A 19,466-nucleotide genomic window follows, 5' to 3' on the forward strand; every position below is an offset into this window, starting at 1 on the left:
TTCTACCAAGAGCTTAGGATGCCCACACAAGGGAGAGATAGGTCTCCAGGGCAGACACCTGCAGAATCACTGCCTCCAATCCACTGAGTTCTTTGGACAGTACACAAAGGGAGGAGTTTCAGATCTACCTTCAGAAAGTAGGCCTGACCTCAACATTCCTTCCTCTGGACAGAGCAGCAGAGCAAAAGCAACCAGCCTGTGATTTGTCCTGGAGCTGGCTATGCTGGGCATGCTTCTTTGTTCTTTTCTCCTCTCAGCAATCTGAGAGTCATTCCTCTTTTGGGGAGAAGTGAGTAAGGAGGTAGAGAGAAAGGAAGATGAAATTACTCTTCCTAGTACTAACAAATGAAGTCTTGCTTTGTGAGAGAAATAGAATGCCAGAAGGAAAAGTGTTTTGTTTTGTTTTTCTTTTTCACTACGTATAGACTTTTGATCTCTTAATCCTTTAGTATTAACAATCAAGTTCTTATTATCCAGGAACGGGAGGAATCTTTCTTCCAAACACGAGCTCCAATGTAAGACTGTTCCATTTAGTTTCCTGGGACCACAATCGGGTAGTCTAGCTTTTGTTCGTGGACGCTTTGTTGCATCTCAAGCCAAAAAAATTTAAAATAATACTAATAATAAATAAGATAAAATCACTTCTCACTATAATTTCCATACCAAATTAGACCCAGCTAGATTATCCAATTGAATTCATTGGAGGCTAAGTGTGAACACAATGCAGTGGATCTCTTTTGCCTGCCAAATATCTGGGGAGAAATTAAATAGAAATATTAAATCTCCCTGAACTTCCTTATAAATCAAAGTCTGGAACATTAAAATTCATAATTCTCTTGAGCCAAAATTCCAAGAAAAATTAAGGTTTTGGTTTCTTTCTTTTTAATTTCTTGTTCTGCTCAATTGCAGCCAGAAAGATATAAATTAATTGTTTTTACTTTCCTTTTCAGTAAAATGACTTGGTCTTGGTATTTTCAAAGCTACATAAATATATCCTGAAGTCCCTATATTCTATTTTTTCCAAGGAATGCAAGAGTTTATTAGGACTCATGCAATTATTATCATACCAATTTCACACTCACAAACTTTTATAAGAAAGTTCCCAGCTCCAGGATCTTTTTTTATGGCTCTATCTTTGAGAGACTTAGATACATTTCCCCTTTGTATAAATCTGATTTGATCTTTAAGATCTTGTATTTCCTTTTAAGTTGATTTCTCTCTTCCTGAATTCCTTATAATATCTCCAGTTAGCCCTCTTCAGGTAACAGTCCAAAACATTTCCTGAACAAAGACCCTTTTATCTAAAACATACTGAAATTTTTCCCCATCTCAAGACTTTGCATTAATCTGCCAATTTGATTCATTAGAAAAAGACTTCCAGGTACACTCTTTTCTTAGTAAATTTTGGCCTTTGGTTGTGTGATGATCTCATTCAATTTTCCTTCCACCTCTGTCCAAGTGGAAGCTGTATTTCCAAAGTAATAGGTGCCCATTCCACTTTTGCTATTCAATTAATCAAAACCATTCCTCTAGACTGAGCTATAGCTTGGATCCTGAAAAACAAAATCCAGGTACATGGTACATATGACTCATGAATCTATAGGGTCTATAGTTATGGGAGTTTGTCTTCATAGACTGCCAAGAGAATAGGCCACCTCAGTTCTCTCTTAGGAGTTTGATGTATTTTCAGACAAAATAAAAAGAAATAGCATCTGGCACAGATGCTGTATTGCTACCTATGTTAAGTTCTTACTTGTGGAGTTTAAAATTAAAAGCTAGATCCTCACACTAATGCTATGAAGAAGAAGCATTTGCGGTTTTGAAGTCTAAAGTCTGGGTCCACAGTTCTGCCTAAAAAACCCACTGTGCAACCCAATTCCCCAGAAACTATGCATTACAAGACGAAAAGACTGTTTTCCTGATGGTATACTAAAGGTGGGGTCAAGCTGTGCTAATGTGGGCCAAGTGAGCATTATTCACAGAGATCCCAGCAACTTATTCCAGTGGTCTAGCCTTGGACTAAAGCTACTGTGAACAGCCAGTCTCAAAGGCCCACATGGACAGAAAGTGTTGAAACTAAGTAAGGCTGCTCCTGAACACTTGATATTTCCATGTGCTATTTTTTCTTCCAGACGTCCATGTAATCACTGTCTCTTTGGATTTCTCTGTCAACCATCCAATTAATAATGCCACCATCTTCCTCTCCATGTTTTCTTGAATGGATTGAGAGATCCTAGGGGAAAGTTGGAGCCTTCAGAGCATGTCATATCATCCTATGGCAGGCTGAATGAAAAATAGATGAAAGACTGAGCTGCACATGCCCAGTTCCCTATTCCAGATATAATCTTCAAATAAGTCACTCCTCCTTCCCTGGGAAGTAGTGGCAGAGGGTATAAAAAAATTGGTAGAAGCTGTTCTTCATATTCAAAGATGGAGAGTCCTATTTTATGATAAAAAGGATCAAAAAGAAGAACAAGTCATTCCCTCCACATTGTGTGTACATGTTGCTGAGGGTCATGCCTGGGGTCTTGCACATGCAGGGAAAACACTCTATCACTGAGCCACATCCCAGTCCTTCTTCCAGATTTCTGATGATGATGATATTTCAGCAGTGCTTGAAAAATTCTATGAAATATGATGAGAAACACATTTGTAGAAAGTTGGGAGAGTTCTTAGAATAGTTTGTCAATAAGAGCTATTCCAATTGTATAAACCATCCATTTAAGGCTACAAAAATTTGTCAGAAGATATAAAAGTGTAATTTGCCAAATGCTACTGATCTTATATTTATCAGCTACCAGTTAACGTGACTTCTCCACCAGTCTCCATTGGGTCATTTGCTCCTAAGCTAAAGTTGTGGAGATCTGGAAAAAAGTTACTAAGGATGATGGGGGAAGCCTCTTTTTTTATTTTGGGCCCAAGAAAGGATCCATTTACAATAGATACATCATGAAACTGCAAAAAGAATCACAAATACTTCTTATAACTTAAGGGCAAACATAGAAAACTACCAAAGAACAACTCTGACATTGATATCCTGTGGAGATACTGGGTTTTAGGGAGTTGATTTTAAGACTGAGAATGGATTTTAACTAGATCACTTGTTTTAACTGGGGTGTAGTAAGCTAATGGATTTCTCCTTCCAGGAGACAGTTGACAATGTAGTTTGGTCATTACAACTGGAGATGGTGATACAAGCAACTAGTGGGAAGGCCAAAGATGCTGCTAAACATCTTCTAATGCACAGGACATCGCATAGTGGAGATGCTATTAAACACCCTCAGTGCACAGCAGCCCCACAATAAATGATCTAGCCTCAGCAGTGCCAACCTTCAGAAATCCTGATCTATATAGAGTTTAAGAGAGAGCAAGCTGGGCATAGTAACACATGCCTGTAATCCCAGACTCAGGAGGATGAGGGAGGAGGATCACTAGTTTGAGGCCAGCCTCAGCAACTCAGCAATGCTTTGTCTCTAAATAAAAAATAAAAAAGACTGGGGATGTAGCTTAGTGGTAAAGTGCCCCTGGGTTTAATTCCTAGTACCAAACAAAAACAGAGGGGGGAATAGTAAGTATGATAGGAAAATATCAATATTATAAGATTTAAGCATTTACTGAACACCTAATTTGTTCTAGACATTGTTCTAGGCACTAGAGACTAAAAAGATGATCAAGACATGATTCTTTAAAGATCTTATACTCTGTCCAGAGAAAAAGTAAAAAAAAAAAAAAAAAAAAAGACACTATAATAATATTTAAGACTGCTTTTATTTTGAGCTAATCTTAAAATGATGATTACATACGAATAAGAAGAATCATTATTAATACTTTCTCTGTAATGTGATATATATCTTAAATGATTAAATGATACATAATGAAAACTATATATTCAAATAATTAATCATATTTGTTCTTTCCAGTAAATAAGTGTTAAATTGCAAAAAAAAAAAATTGGTTTTAGAGCTATGTACTCTCTACAAGTTCTAAAATCCTCCTTTTATTTAGCATCTCTTAAAATAGACGACTTTGGATCCTTAATATATTTTTCCTAGAATACATATAGCTGCAAGCCTTAAAATAAGATTGTGACAATGATAATTACTTCTCAGAGGAGAAGTTTTGTACCTGTACATGCTGAGATGTTAATTTTTCTGAGATCAGGAAGGATGTTACCCATCTTTTTTTTCAAGTACAGGATTTGGGCCATCTCATCAAAATTGGAAGAGTTCATTCTCCTGCAAGTTTAGGGACCAAACATGTATTTACAGAAAAAGGATCGGAAGGACAGAAGTTAAAATGCAGCTTATCATGGCTACTTGATGAAGCCAGTTGACAGAGAGAAAATGATGGGATTGGGGAAATGGCAGAGAATATCACATTTGATGTTTTCCCCTTTAGGTAATAAGTCACTAGACCAATGTATGAGTCAAATGCAAGTGAAATAAAATATTAAGCTCTTTCCCACCTTTGCCTACTCAGCTGGACAGACTTGAGGAAAAGCAGAAAGAAACCTACCGGCGCATGCTAGAGCAGCTGCTGCTGGCAGAGAAGTGTCACAGGCGTACTGTGTACGAGTTAGAGAACGAGAAGCACAAACACACTGACTACATGAACAAAAGCGACGATTTCACCAACTTGCTGGAGCAGGAGCGGGAGAGGTAATGTGCACGTGTGCCGCCAGTCACATCTGGAGGCCGGCCGCCCTTGCATTCTGCCCCTCCCTTCAGAGGTCAGGCTTCCAAATAGTGGCACTATGGTTGGGTGCCTTGGTACCCAACCTCAGTCATAGCAAACGAGTTTCTAAATTCCAATTTCTGAATGGTTTATAACCATGAAGAGTGAGACAGTTTTCATGAACATGTTTGGGGGTGCATGAAAATAGGGTGCCACCTTCTCACAAGGATGCTAAAACCCTTAAAAACCATGAAGCTGGAAAGAAACCCAGCGAACTTATATTTGAGCTTGATCAATGAAGTAGCTCTATTTGAAAAGCCTTCCTATAAATTGCCTCCTCTTGAAAAAAAATACTCTTTTTCTCTTTGGTGTTAATTCATTTTTCAGAAAGGCAAATTCTTGAACCTAACCATCTTGAATTCTGTTCTTAATACTAGTGTAGAAAATCTTAATATTTGGATGTATATAAATTACTTAATGATTAGAACTCTGCTTAACTTTCTAATGGTTTCATACTTTTAAAGACTTTATGTTAAATAACAAAACCAAACAAAAAATTAGTGTGTGGAGTTTCCATGGCTGTTCTTGTAAGGCATTTAGTTTTCATAAACCAGAAATTGACACATATGAAGCAGAGATTCCAAACTGAAAACCTTTGTAATCAAGTCTTCTCTACCATCTTTTATCCTCTCCCTTTCCTCAGCTGACTTGTTATGTCTGTGACTTCCACCATCTTTGAAATCAACAACATGGAATCCCAAAGTATTAGTTATCAAGCATGCTTGCATCTGTGTTGAGAGCTTGCAAATTGAGAGCCATTAGAGAACAGCTTCTTCTATTCCAGCTTTATTATTTAGGTATAAGGAAAGATTTGGTTTTTGCAGAATATTTTACATACCAGAAAAAGCTATCACAGAGTAAATAAAGAATAAAGCAGAGCATGTTGTGTTTAAGTTTTTTAAAAAAATTATTGGTAACATTTAATATTGGATTGGGCACATCCCTTGGGGAAGGTGAAATGGAAAAGAGAACAATGACTGAAGTGTTACATTTTATATCCCTTATTTAAGATATTCTTGGGCTTGCCTTAAGCTCCTGTAAGATTTACTAATGTTTGAACAAATTGATGATTTGATTTGACATTTTTGTGTAACCAGTGAGAATAAACCCCACCACCTCAATATCTGAGAAGTTTCCAACCCTATGGCAAACAACACAATATTAATTACAACATTAATTACAAAAAAGATAATATTAATTACATATGCAATAATCTGGTTAGATATCCTGTGTGGTCAGGTAAAAATGTAGGAACTTGTTTGATATTGGCTTTTAAAAAATATTTTAAGTTAAATACTGTTAAAGAGCACCTGTGTGAATTATTTTTGATCACTTTGTAAACTAGATGTCTGTCTTTTCCATAGTTGCCCACCTAAAATAAAGTCTGAGGTGGCACCAGTTCACTTACAGAGTTGGTTAAATTGAGGTGTGTGGATGGAGTGATTATTTATCCCAGCTGTTTCTTTTTCTTTTTTTGTTTTCCTTTTTGTATTTGTGTGCACAGTAAGAGCAACTGAAATAATGACACATAACAATTCACCTTTTTTTCATATTCATTATGGGATGAGTCTATGTCAGAAGTATTTATTTACTAACTTAAATGTTGGTCAACTTTAGATGAAAAATTCTTTGCCTTTTATGGAGTTAATTTCATCAAAACAACCACCTCCTCTTCTGAACAAAGTGCTATGTAGAAAGTCATATAAGTCCAAGTAAGTTTTTCTTAAAAAGTTATTTTAACAAGCTTTTGATACTTTGATCAGCATCACTGGAATACAGCCCCAAACTTCCACGTTTTAGGCAAATATTCACTAAGAGATCTTTGACTCTTGTTTAGCTTCCTAAACACGTTCACGTTTAATTTAGTACTTTTTATTGGGGATGGGGTGTCAGTTTTTTCTCAGCTCAATACCGACTCAGCTCCAGTGCACACGCCACGGACACACTCTAACAGACACTTTGTTCTAAATTAAAGGCCCCCACTAGAGCCCTGATATCAGGTTGGCGTCTCTGAAATTCTCTGCCATCTGAGGCGTTTATGTTGACTGGCTTGCAGTTTCCGGGCAGCGAAGCCTTTAGGATTTTCTCAAAGGTCATGCCTGGGGTTCCTGCTGTCCTTTGGAAACTGCCCTGCTAAATCTGCTTTGGGTTAAATCCTCTTTTTGAAGTAAGCGGTCATAATTAGATCTACTTATAGGAGCTGGCAGGATGCTGACCTCGAGGCTTGCTTTCCCGTGGGCCAAGTCTCAGGGGAGCGGACAGCGGGGGCACCGCAGCGCACCAGCCCGGGGCGCTCCCAGACGCTACCCGGCCATGGCACCTGCAGAGAAAGTTGGGCTGCAGTTAGTTAAGAAGCAGGGTTTCTGTGCGCAAGTGGGAGTCCTTGTGTAGTGGGTCCCAAGTCCTTTGTTTGCATCTTTGCTTTGCGCTCCCTTCCTCTTCTCTGAAGAACCCTTTGTGAGGGGAAACAGACAAACAAAAACAGAGCCAAGGACTTCCCTTCGGAATCATTACCCTTTATTTCTACTGTGAGCATGAGTAAAGGAAGGAAGAAAGTGAAGCTTGAGATAAGCCTAAGTGGTTTTCTCCTAATCACTCATCAGCTTTTCCCCCTCTGGGTGTGCGACTCTGCACTGTCTCCACTCCACACTGCTTTTTGATGTGTCAATAGAAGGGTAAGGTGAGGGACACCCATAGAACAGGGAACTTCTCCCAAACTCAGGAGCGTCTAAGTTTCTTTGCGCTTGTCCTGTTCTGTCAGGGTTTCTCACTTTGTCCAGAATAAATGGTTAAACATGACAAAAAGGGACCCAGGCACAGCATCAGAGAGAGGTGTGGATTAACAATCCGGTTTCAGATACTTGATGAAACCAGGAATCCTAGGCTCCAAGGCTGCAAAAGTTTCTGAGACCAGCCCTTTCAAGTACCTTAGTCTCCAGGTTGGGAACACTGAGGCCCAGACAATTACATAGCTCAACCAAGATCACATAGTGCAGGACACTGGTCTAGCCCTTTTGTGCAAATACGTATATTGTACAAAAATGACTTATGTTCCTTTTCTGAGTGTGTAGGCTCCCCATCCGTGTTGCATCTGAACTATGATACCTAATCTTAAAAGGCAGAGTGATGTTTTTTGTGAAGATATAGGCATGGAAGTAATCAAATGATTCTAGACTGTCCAGGGAGAAGCTTCAGGTTAGCAGTCTGTTAGAAGGAGCAGCCTGGGAACTTGTTTTGAAGCTGCTTTTGTGTGGTACATACATACAGTGTCTTAGTTACATTGCATTTTATTTTTGATAGTTATGCTGTGAGGCTGATGGATGTTTATGGGGGAGATAAATGAAGCCCCCCTAAAGTACTTGTTAATGCCCCTGACCTTACCCTTTTACAGTCTAAAAAATAATAAATGCAGAAATTATTTTTCACTTTTCAAGAGTCATTAAACTCATCTTTTGCTACAGATTACATACCTAAAATGTGTACTATATTGTTCTTGGCTTCCTTTATTCTAAGTGAACAAGACTGTGATCATAAGTCATTACCATTAGATATTTATTTTTACAAACAGTCACAGCCCAAATTAAAAAGAGAAAACAACATAAAAATAGATTGGTTTGGGCTGGGGTTGTGGCTCAATGGTAGAGCGCTCGCCTAGTATGTGTGAGGCACTGGGATCAATCCTCAGGACCACATAAAAATAAATAAAATAAAGGTATTGTGTCTGTCTACAACTAAAATAAAAAAATTAAAAATGTATTGTTTAATTAGCATTGTTAATAATAAAAATGAAAATGTCTTTCATTGTATTAATTAAGATTGGGTAAAGAAATCTTGTCTAAATGCTATATTCTTTTTGGTTCATATTTCAAGTGAATTTGATCTTTGAAGTATAATTCTGAGTACATGAGATCACCTTAAGGGGTTATACTTTTTACCCTGACTGAGTTGCAAGACTTGTGATTTTAATCTTAAGCTTCACTAGGGCTACTCCAAGAATGTCAAAATAGAGAAAACAGTTAAATCAAAAAGCAGTCTGAGATGTAAAGAAATGTGTGTATGTGTAAATGATGTGCGGGAATGCTGTCTAAATCTATCACTGTAAATATAGATTGTAAAACTTTTGGATTTTATAGGCTCAGCTGGAACTACATAATGACATCATCATATAATCTTGCAGCAAGGCTTCCAAGTATAAGTTAATTCTTTAAAAGCACAAATCAGCATCTCAAGAGAAATCCTTTAACCTGTGAAGTCCAGACTGTAGGATCAGAGGCTTGAGTGCAGAGGAAGCCTTTGAGTCCTGTTTTGGTATTTTTCTTTATGTCAATGTGAAGGGGTATTTGGCATTTGCCTGGTGATCCATAGGACAGTGTGTTCTAGTTCGCCTACGTGTTGAAACAACCAGTCAGACCTACTATTTCTGAAAACTTGATTTAGAAGACTGAAATGCTCAGAAATAGTCTTTATTTCTATTAGTGCATATTAATTATACAGAATAATGGGTTTCATTGTGGCATATTCTTATATGCATATAATATGCTTTGATCACATCTACTCCCACATTACTCTTCATTATCTTTCCCTCTTCCCTGCCTCTGGTTCCCTTCTTCTCTGATAGTCTCCCTTTCAGAAATAGTCCTTTTTTGCGGGGGATACCGGGGATTGAACTCAGGGGCACTCGACCACTGAGCCACATGCTCAGCCCTATTCTGTATTTTATTTAGAGACAGGGTCTCACTGAGTTGCTTAGTGCCTTGCTTTTGCTGAGAATGGCTTTGAACTTGCAATCCTCCTGCCTCAGTCTCCCGAGCCATTGGAATTACAGGTGTGCACCACTTGCATGACCAGAAATATTCTTAATCTACTTTGTAGAAAAAAATTCACATCTCCTTTCCTGGTATAATATTTTCAAGTTTCTTAGATTTAGTTGCCTTATCTCTAAAACATGGTGACAAAATTGACTTTTCTCATTGGTAGCTTAGATCACAAGGAAGCAATCTATTGAAAAAGATTACTGATGCTGTAAAATGTCCAAGTGTTATCAAGAAGAAAGTAATCAATGGGTGGAACATATCAGCAAAAAATCTGAGCCTCTTCTCTGTGCTTAGCACTCTGCTAAAGGCTGTTCAATAGCAGAGTTAATTTTATTGACCTCCCTGATAAACTACACATATTTCCCATTTTGTTTAATTCTTGCAAAACTATGTGATGTGTAATTATTATCCCTAGTAGCAGAGAGGGGAATAGAGAGGTTAAGATCTTTCCACTAAGGTCACTTGCCAATAGTTAATTGGCAGAGTCAAGGCTTGAAAAGTAACTTTTTCTGCTTCCAAGTTCTTACCTTCTTAATAAAATGAACCGCATTTCCTCAATGCATGATGAAAGAAAGGTGACTTAGAAAGCTGACCAGTGACTTAGACTGCATATTGAATTCACAGACCTTAACTTGGTCATGAGATATGACCTACTGGAATGCATGATTTTTTTAATGACATTTTTAAAAAACAGCTTTGTTAATATATGCTTCATATAACATAAAATCATCATTTAAATGTACCATCATTCAATGGTTTTTAGCATATTCACAAGGTTCTGCAGCCTTCATACAATCTAACTTTCCAACATTTTTCTCCCTCCTAAAAGAAGCCCCATATCCATTAGCAGCTAATTCCCTTTCCTCCTAAACTCTTCCCTCACCCTCATCAGTCCCTGGATTCCAATAATCGACTTTTTATTTCTGTGGATTTGCTGATTCTGCACATTTCACACTAGTGGAATTAACACAATGATCCTTTGGATCTTTTGGAATGGATGATTTTTAAGGAAGGATAGGAATTAGAATTTAGAGGTCCAAGAAACTAGCCTTAATTTATTTTACAGTTGATTTTGATTATACAAGATCAAACTCCACCTTCCAATTCCTCTTATTCTTGTGATATGAAAATTCTGCTTACTATTGGAAAATGTGATGAAAATAAAGGACTCAGAGGTGATGAGCTATTACCTTTAGTGCATAGCTCAGGTATATGTTTGTGGGGATGAGTTGGTTGGAAGATAGTGTAAGAGATGTTACATATTATTTGAAGGGACCAGGCAATCAGAGTGACTCAAAAAAACAGCATCCCAGTGTTGGGACATTTGAGGTTAGAGTTGTTGATCCTCTTAAAAATCCAAAATATTATCAGCAGGGTGGAAGTAGGAGCATGTTGCCACTCATTCTTAACTAGGTGCCCTCTGGATTGAATATGAAAGAGACCATTAAAAATGCCCTTTGAGGTCTGTTTCATTAGATTCCACCTGAACAAAAATGCTGTAGATGAGATCTTTCTCCCAAGCTTCATAGCACCCTCATTCTCAAAGTCATTGAACCAGCAGCCTTAGATCTAAGACTAACATAACTTTTAAAAGGATACTTAGTGAAATGGGCTGTCCAATTAATGAAATTTTTTGATTAATCGAGGGTTATACAATGAATTAACTTATTTTAATGTTATAGAAATAGTTCTCAAATGCATTTTCCTTTCTTTTTAAAATTTTTTAATCCAAAAAAATGCAGTTAAATCATATTTGATAATTCAGGGTCTTGTGTTGCAACCTGAGTGAAAACTATACCTTCAACTTCAGAGCCTATTAGGCTATGTTTAAATATAAATGTCAGCTCTGATTGCATTTTACTATAGATAAAAGATGTTGACAATGTTTTCCTGATCTTAGGGCTTAACCTGGCTGAGAATTTTGCTTAATTATATTCAACGTATCTGGACTTCCATAACATCACCATCACCACCAAATGCAAAGGACTTGGACCAGGAAGAACCCTAATGATATCATACAAAGAGGTGGCAGGGAGGGAGAAAACTGGCCACAATAAAGTTGATTTGAAAGAAGAATGGGCAAGAAACGCAATTTGCTATTTGAGATTTTAACAAATCATGTAAGAATATCTCAGTCTTAGTATTTGATCCCCCATTGTGCAAAAGTCCAAGAAGAAGCAAGAATGGCAGTTGATATTTGAATTTAAACATGAACCATAATGCATGAGAACCCAGTAGTGGTAGGTGGCATATCTCTCTAGATCTGAACCAATCACTGAGAGAATTATTCTGTTCCAGAAAGTATTCAGGATATTATCAGGTAGTCCCTGAAATTCTAAGTTCCTGATTCACTGATGAGATCTCTTCTGGGAAATTTAAAGAACACTCTTATTCTTCTTGTCATGTGATCATGTAAATTGTGGTTACAGCCAGTTAGATGGATAAGTTGTGGTCTCCAACTCAAGCGCCTTTAGAACTGGGCAGTAAGAGGATGAAGCAGATCGAGCTCTTGAGCACACTTGGCATGAGTGACAGGGACTGCTTGATTAGAGAGAGCATGCTTTAACCACCAGCGAAAATATTAAGTCACCTGATGATGACTGACCCCATTTTACATTGTGGACCCATTGTTACTACTCTGAAATTTTTGGGCAAAGGATGGACCCATTTTATTAAAATATTTCAGCGTTTCAACATTTCTCAAATGTATAAAACAGGGGAGACTAGGGGTTATGGGTGCCCACCATGAAAAATTTGCCAAATAATGTGTTCTGTTTTATAGTGACCAACTAAAACATTGTAGCACACTCTTGAGACATATGAGACAGAAAGAATGAAAAACAACAGAATCTAAGGGGGGGCGGGAATCCTCCAAAACACAAAACTCAAAGAGTCAATAATAGCTACTGCAGGACTAGGATGACAGTGGACATCCAATTTCTGAGAAGTTGACAAGCATCGGATCACTAGTACTGTTGTTGAGTTACTGGTATTTTAGGTTTATGGTAACAATAATGAACAGTATTAATGGTTCTCCCTGGGCCTATTTGGCTGTAGAGACAATTTTCCATATTAATTCACTTTTTGGGATATTCTTTCTAAGAACTCTCATCATCTTAGGCAACTTGGGTGACTCTATCTCTTACAGCCTCAGAATCTAAGTGATACAATTATAATTACTATAGCTTCAACATTATTATTTGCCTTATCTCAGTTATAAAAATTTACTGGAGAGTGATAATAATTGGGTCTTTTAACCTAATAGTTTCTGTTACCTGTCCTCTTTTGAGCAGTCAATCAGGAGTAACTACTTCCTCAGAGGAAAGATGTTACATAGAGAAGAGAGAAGTCAAGATCTTGTCTTTTGGATTTCAGAAGCAAGAATCTAGGTATAACATTAGAAGGAATATGCAATCAAGGGCATCCAATTTTATTCCCATTTAGAGAAGATTCTTTCTTGAGAGAAAAAAAGCAAGGAAACAAGTGATAACTATGTTATGGGAGTGGTAGTGCAAAAGAGAAAGCTTTGGGCTGGGCCTATATTTCAGTGATAGAGCATGTACTTAGCATCCTTAAGGACCTGATTTCAATCCCTAGCACCAAGAAAACAAACAAACAAAAACAAAAGGTTTTATTCTAAGCTTTTGGGGGTGAAAAGGGGCAAAATGAAGAGTAATCTCAGAGAGATTTGGTGTGGGAAATTTGAGACAAAAGGGATTACTAGGTGGAGCCCAGGAGTGTCTTAGTGTGCTGAACTGCCATAACAAATTCTATACTATAGGTTGGGTGACGAAAACAACAGGTATTCATTTCTCATAGTTCCGAAAGCTAGAAATATGAAATCGGGGTACCAGGATGGTCTGGGTCTCCTGAAGCCAGCTTGGATCTATAACCTGAACAGATTGACAGTTGAGATCAGAGACCACAGTAAGCATCTCAGAGGATGTCAATGGGGAAATATTACCAGATCATCTCCCACCCACCTTCCAAATGGTCCCAGAAAATATTGAAGCCCTAGAATTACTCAGAAGACCCTGACTTGCCAGAAGAGTCTATGAATTTACTAAAGGGTAACCTGACTTCCGTGAGCTTACCCAGAATTGACTAAGATAAAGTTTCTATCACCTGGTGGAATGGGACCCCATAATAGAAATTATACATAAGAAATACAGAAAATTTAAGATAATTGTACTTCACAAATGAGTTTGAGGCCTGCAATGAGTATTCCCTTCATTAGTAAAAGAATCCATCTATGAGCTGAGGAGAAGTCATGTGGCATTGTGGCTAGTTTTAGAGTATTGATGAAACTGTTTACAAATATCTCGTGAACTTCAGTCACCTCCTTCCCTGTGATGTGCTAGTTATGTGATGCCAGACTCCTCAAAATCTATAATCTAGAGACAGTCATTTCCTTAGTGTCCTACTTTTCATTTGGAACCAAATAACTGTGAATTCAAATCCTGACCTGTTACTGATCTGTGACCTCAAATAGGTTATCTGACCTCACTGATTCTTGTTTTTTTTTGTTTTTTCTGTTGAATGGGACTAACTGAGCACCTGTATCATAGAGTTACCGCCATAATATAATAGAAAAAGTCCCTTTCACAAGGCATAGCATATAATGCCCAATAGTGATTCCCTCCTGCCCACTCATATACTAAACAGTTGGAGAACAGCTATGTTAAATTTCACTAAATCACAACTCAGACATTTTGAAAACAATGCAAAATATTGGAAAAGTAAACTCTGGTTGTTTGGGGGCAATTATTTTTTTATTTAATTGTAGTTAGACTTAATAAAACTGAAAATCTACTACAAACATTTAGTGAGGTAGCAAAGTAAAAATCTACATAAAATCAATATTCAAAAATCAAGTTTTCATATTTCCAAATAAAATAATACATACGATTTTAGAAATGAACTATCTAGTAATAAACTTTAGAATGTGAAAGACCTTCATAAAGAAACATCTCGAATTCTACCTAGAGACATGAAAAAGACTGAGAGCAATGGAAACTTACTATATGCTAGGACTCAACATTATAAAGATGTCAAGTCTCCCCCATAGTCGTCTGTAAATTTAATGTGATCCTATTAAAGATAACAAATTTAATGTGATCCTAAAAATTCTTTTTTAATTAAGGGAAATAAATCCAGTGGTTCTAAAGTTCATATAAAAACCACACAAGTCAGAATAGTTAAAATTTTAAATAAATAAACCACACAAGTAAGAATAGTTAAAATTCTTAAAAAATAAAACAGTAGAAAATTTCCTGCCAGAAAGAAAAACTTATTTTAAAGCTAATGTGGGGCTGGGGTTGTGGTTCAGTGGTAGGGCACTTGCCTAGCATGTGTGAGGACCTGGGTTCAATTCTCAGCACAGCATATAAATGAATAAAATAAAGGTCCATCAACAACTAAAAATATATATAAAAATAAATTTTAAAAAAGCTAATATTTTGAAATATTATGTTACTGGTATATGAATAGACAGATCAATGGAGCTGATAGAATTCCTGGAGATAGATTATAGTAGATATAGAAATTAAATATATTTTAAAAATAGAATTCTGAATCAATCAGAAAAAGTTGGATCCCTTAGTAACGGTCATTATCATAGTCATTTTTATGTGTATTAGAGAGAATTTATTTATAAACATGGGGAATAACTGACCATATATTAGTTTCATTTTTCTCTGGCCTGAGCTGGTTTTGACCATTTCAGAAGAACCATTCTCTAATAGTTTTGGTTTATGCCAGGGCAAAATAAAGCATTTACTTTTTAAGTTTCCAAAGGATAGATAAATCCTATGTAATAAAAAATTTTATTTGTGAAGTAAAACATAATTTTAAAACATGTAGCTGGACAATAATGACTTACTTTCTACAAAAAAGCAATACTGAGATTTTTAGCCACATAAAATTTTATGAGAAGTAAAATATGTAGTAACTATAAGCGTCCTTTGGAAGAAAAACTGCTACAGTAACTTTGTTGAGGTCATAAATTTACTGATTTATTTCTATAACTTCCTATATTAAAAAAATGTAATAAAATTAAAAAGAAGTGACAGAAAACATTTTGTATCTTGAAAATAATAATATATTAATCACAGTTTGGACTGGCTTATTAGAATAATACGGAGAATAACTTTCTCTTCCCAAGAACTGTAGAAAACAGACTGCTTTAAAAGCGGAAGAAAAAGGAAAAAACAAAAAAACAAAAAACAGCTTCATCTGAAGATCTCCCCCTAATAGTTTACAAACTGAGGGATTTAACTGTATGTATTTTTCATAGAAGTTCTGTATACATTTAGTGAAATCCAGATACAAACTTACTCATTTAGAAAGTCTATGGATTTACTTCATGTTTTGATAAAGAAGTTGGTTGTGAGTGATACAGTAAACATATGCAAATTTAAGTTCAGACCTATTTTTCACTGTTTCAGCCCTAATGAACTTAAGCAAATGTTTTTAAAAACACACAATGAAAATTATGAGAAAACAGCAAACAATCTAGCTAGAATGGTACTTTAACAGACAAATTTTCAGTTAGTAATTATAGCTTCAGAGTCTACCCAAGTGACAAACACACAGGCAGTGAGTAAACAGTACTTTGTAGTGACAGATTTTTTTTTTTTTTAATGTTTTCTGATCTAGCTGTACATTGATAGGATCACCGCACTTCAGACGACTATAATGCCAGGCAATTGAACAATTCTGAACAGATATTCTTTATGTCAGAAAATGCAAAACCAAAGTTTCCAATTGATTTTTTTAAATGAACTGAAGCATTATCAAGGTATATAAATTCCAGAGAGAACAAATGAATCCAGGTTGCAAAAGCAACTGCTTTAAAGGTGAAAATTTCCCACAACTGAGTGGGAGTTTTTGTTCCCCAAATTCCAGTCTAATTAAATTGAGTTTTTTAATTGAATTAATAGCTTGTTTCTGTACTGTGGACAAAATCAAATATTAAAAAGTGATAAGTGAGATTATTCTCTGAAATGAAAAACTCTGGGAATGCTATTCTAAATTGGCATCTATTTATCACCACTATAAATACCAGATAAAATGTTTTTGCACTAATTCATACTTTGAGAAAGAGTTAAGAAAGAACAGTGCTGGGAAAATGTGTGCCTCTTAGCACTGGAGTGAATAACTACATTACTTTTATATTTTTACTTTTTTCCAGAGTAGAAGAAGGCACTCAGATTAGCATTACAAATCCTGGACTCCAGAGAGGGAGCTGGAACTTGGGAAAGTGGTGTTTTCAATGTTTGGAGGTTGCTCCTCTCTGGCTTCTTGACTGTGTGTGCACTCTTTTTCCAAGAATGCTTGTGTTTGGAAAGTACTTCATGTGGTGAAAAGTTTGAACAGAAAAGATTAATCAAAGGTTGGGTCTTTCATGCTCAATGCATAACATATTCAGCTCTTGGATGTGAACTCTTAGCCAGGAAACTATTCAAATAATATTCAGGGGCTGAAGTGAGCTTCAGCTGCAACTAAACTAGAGTTCAACTTTATTTAATCTTCCTTCATTCTTCTTGAGTTTCAGAATGCTGTGCCTAAAGGATTTTCTTTTTATTTTCTATATAGCTCCTAATATCCTATAAGAACTCACTGAGAGTTATTTTTATGTATTTATTCTCAAATACTTAAGGAAGCACATGTATCTGGTCTGAAGAATAAAGGAAATTGGAAATGCTGGACTATGGCTGCTGCACATCCAAAGTGCTATTTAGAAGGGAGGAATACTCTAGTTTGCTTAGTCTTTGTCATTCATCACAATGTCACCAAATCCTATATTCTAATCCGGAAAGTGTTTTAACTTAATCCTGGTATCTCATTCATCATTCCCTCCTTCAAGTCTTTCTGATTTGCTTAGCTTTCTAATGCTCTCAGATTTATTTGACTCCTCCTAGAATCTGTAACATACTAGAAGATTTTGATGCTATTTCTCCCAAGGAAGGAGGCACAATTGTGTCCAGAACTACTGCCCAGATTTATTACACTATCTCTAGGCCTCCAGGGAGAGATCCTGAACACACCCCTGCCCCAACTAAAGAACTCCAGTGCAGGGCTTCTCGTCTGTCCTTTGATGATCTTCCTGCCTGCTCACTCTATTCCCTCCACCCGCAACCGTCCTGTGCATCCACTCCTCAGACTTCTGGAGAATAACTTCCTCTGCTGCACAAAGTGTCTCCTGAGATGAAAGCACAATGAATTGGCAAGCCTAGTACACCCACACATGGAGAAACTTCCCGTTTGCCGTATGCTAAGCTAGGTCTTTCTCATAAATGCAGAAGAATCTCCTCCACCTTCTTCTCCTTCCTCTCTCCTTCCAAGATCTGTTTGAATAAGGAGCAATTCTAAGAAGACTAGGTTTTAAGTCGTTTGGTCAGGTCATGATGCTCAATGGCAACCAGATGGATACTCTGTGTCTAAGATCCCGTGCTCCAAAGTATGATTACTTTTAGAAGATCTCGGCCCACAGTGATCATAGGATTTAGCTGGGGACTCCTTAATCACAATAGTACCAACCACATGCATTATATAGCATTAATACACATTTTAATTAATATTTACTAAAAAGTTTAAGAAGGGGACCCTCTATTGGTTGTATATGAGTCATAGAAAAAATTTACTAATTCTCACAATCACAAGAAAAGTTTTATTTAACTCATGAAGTAAATTATAATTGAATAAATGTCCATATTAGACCATACCCTTTCGATTTTTTAATAGGCTTCTCAAACTTAATGTGTCCAAAATGGAACTCTTGGTTACTTCCTACAAATCTGTTTCTCCCAATGTGGCTATTTTAGTTAAAAGTACTTCCACTTAATTACCCAAATTAAAATCCTAGTAATCCTTATTTCTTATTTCACTCTTAACCTTGCATATATAACCACCAATGAGTTGTATTGATTCTGTTTCCAAATTAAAATTTGTACTTTATCCACTTTTCACTGCCCTAGTCCAAGGTAAAGTCTTATTAAGTTCCTATCACATTGCTTGGCTGAGCACTACAATAGCTTCTTTTAGACAGCTTGTTTCCACTCTTGTCCTCCTTACTCCCAAGTACATTCTCTACATATTACTCATAAATCAGAGCTGTCAGGATAAAATCCAACTCCTTACCATCGTGTGGAAAATCAGGCCAAGTCAACGTTCCTGTTTCCAATTGTCAGATCTTATTGAAAATATTGGTAACTCATAACAAATATTATGTCCCAATGAAAACAAATCTCTAACTGAATTTTGCCACCCATACAATTAGCAAGCAGTACTTGTAAGCTTGTCATTGTCTCATAGAAACAACCACAAATTCCTTGCATGAAAGTTCAGTGATGCAGCAATATATAGCTTTTATCCATAGGGAATTGGTTCCAAAAATCCCCTGCGGATGAATAAAGCCACAGATAGCACTGAACCCTATATATATATACACTATGTTTTTCCAATACACACGTACCTTTGATGAAGTTTTTATAAATTAGGCATAGTAAAGATATTAACAACAATAACTAAAAATAAATAGAACAATCATAATGATACACAATAATAAATAAATAACAATAATAAATGTTATTTAAAATGTATGGATTTTTCTAATTTTCGATTTAATATTTTTGGACTGCAGCTGACCACTGGTAACTGAAACCATAGAAAGTGAACTTGCAGATAAGAGGACTACTGTATTGGCTATGTTTCTGGTTAGATTAGGTGATGGAATCTTCTCCTAAGTTTGGGGCTTAAATAAATGAAGGCCTGGACCTGGAGCAAAGCTCCTAGAGCACCCTGTCAGGAGTCCCTGGCTTCTGCTCTTGGCTTGACTGGTTCCTTCAGCCTCATTTGTCACCCCTTAGAGGAAGATCTCTACAGAGTAAGCCCCCTGCCCATAGTTACCTCCTTCGA

The 19,466-nt window shown here is 36.6% G+C and overlaps 1 protein-coding gene across 2 annotated transcripts in view; it reads left to right on the forward strand.

The window, feature by feature from the left end:
- FILIP1 (filamin A interacting protein 1) overlaps window positions 1-19,466 on the forward strand; it is an 89,819-nt gene that overhangs the window by 39,494 nt on the left and 30,859 nt on the right. For both annotated transcript variants that reach the window (XM_079146511.1, XM_079146512.1), the window contains exon 3: window positions 4,480-4,658. In XM_079146511.1, coding sequence (XP_079002637.1) covers window positions 4,480-4,658 — 179 coding nt within the window. The remainder of the gene's footprint in view (window positions 1-4,479; window positions 4,659-19,466) is intronic.

This window comes from Sciurus vulgaris, assembly GCF_902686455.1.
Source record: "Sciurus vulgaris genome assembly, chromosome: 7".
Taxonomy (NCBI): Eukaryota; Metazoa; Chordata; class Mammalia; order Rodentia; family Sciuridae; genus Sciurus; species Sciurus vulgaris.